Source organism: Rhagoletis pomonella, unplaced genomic scaffold (genome assembly GCF_013731165.1).
Source record: "Rhagoletis pomonella isolate Grant_MI unplaced genomic scaffold, Rhpom_1.0 Rhpom_scaffold_00002, whole genome shotgun sequence".
NCBI lineage: Eukaryota > Metazoa > Arthropoda > Insecta > Diptera > Tephritidae > Rhagoletis > Rhagoletis pomonella.
Genome location: NW_023458556.1, coordinates 86994860 through 86996151, shown reverse-complemented (window position 1 = coordinate 86996151; position 1292 = coordinate 86994860). Strand labels below are relative to the sequence as shown.

General features: G+C 34.3%; 1 protein-coding gene across 1 annotated transcript; it reads right to left on the bottom strand.

The window, feature by feature from the left end:
• Nucleotides 1-211: 211 nt before the first annotated feature.
• LOC118755685 lies at nt 212-1027 on the bottom strand. The gene is made up of 3 exons (XM_036490513.1): nt 656-1027; nt 495-559; nt 212-436 (listed from the first exon to the last, which is right to left on the bottom strand). The coding sequence occupies exons 1-3, from the start codon at nt 690-692 to the stop codon at nt 212-214; spliced, it is 327 nt and encodes a 108-aa protein (XP_036346406.1). The 5' UTR covers nt 693-1027.
• Between the last annotated feature and the right edge of the window lie 265 nt (nt 1028-1292).

The following is a 1292-nucleotide window of genomic DNA, read 5'->3' as shown; positions in this document are numbered from 1 at the left end:
AGGTGGTCCAGCTGTGATTTCCCCAGTACATTTTTTATTAAAGCTGTTGTTTTTGTACGCCGACAAGCGAAGTTTTGTGCCGCTTTCGACTCTAAAAATGTGTTATTTATAAGAGGTGAAAGATGATCCATGCTGGTGAAGGCTATATTATGCTCTGCACAAAAAGCCGCAACTTTTATTTCAGCAAAAAACGTTGCTCGCGGAATGCCTTCTATAATTTCTTTGCTTCCCTTGTGTATATTAACTGCATTTGAATTTTCAATATGTTTGGTGGTTTTGCATGCGCAGTTAAATCCTTTTTTCCTCCAGATGCTTTAAGATCGACGCCACATACTTTACAACGCGGTAAGCCGTGCGCTCCTGTTATTAACCACTTCTTAAATTCTTCATCATCTCCCCAATGTGCGTTAAAAGATCTCCTCTTTGTTTTAGATCGCTTTATAAACAAAACTACAGTCAACAAGGCGTATTTTTTCTTTTTATGAAAAATCTACCTCTACGTATTCCTCAGCGGCAGCGTCTCGTTCAATCCCTCCTTCGGTATTTGCAGAAGTTTCTTCTAAAATAGGAAATCACATTCACAATATATTCATAATACTTTCATTGAGTATATACACTACTAAATATAACAGGTAAACTTGCTAAACATAATTACCTTTTCTTTTCCTCGTGATTGTTATAAACTTTTCCATTTCTTAGTGTTCGTTATTCAAAATGGCATCGCACTTGACACCTGTCATTTGGTTAAAGTGAAGTTACTACCCATATTGACGTTTTTAATACAGGGCGTGCAGCATGAAAAATTTCACTTAGAGTACACTGACAAAAATTTTAGAGTTGTATAGTACTTTTTCGAAAACGTAGTATGTAGTCGACATAAAAGAAAAATCTTTTTGCCAATATAAAAATCTTCATTTTGAAGATTTTTTCAGTGCAATTTTTGGATATCTGAAAAATCTTCATTCGAAGATTTATAACAAAAAAGATCCAAGGAAATCTTCATTTTGAAGATAAATCTTCACTTATGGCAACGCTGGTTACAACACATATTTACTTGAGTGACATTGACATGCAATTTCTTTAAAGTTTGCGCCTAACTGTAGGCAAACCGAAAAACTGCAGATGTGCAAGTGAATATTAGAGAATGCCTCCAATTTCAAAGGAAAAAAGAATAAATGTTGCCACTCTAGAGAAAGTTAAACAGTAAGTTTACGAATTTATTTTAGATTAAAATACAAATAAGTACATTAGGCTGGGTCGATTTTGTATGGGGGAAAATAAAAGTCATTTGA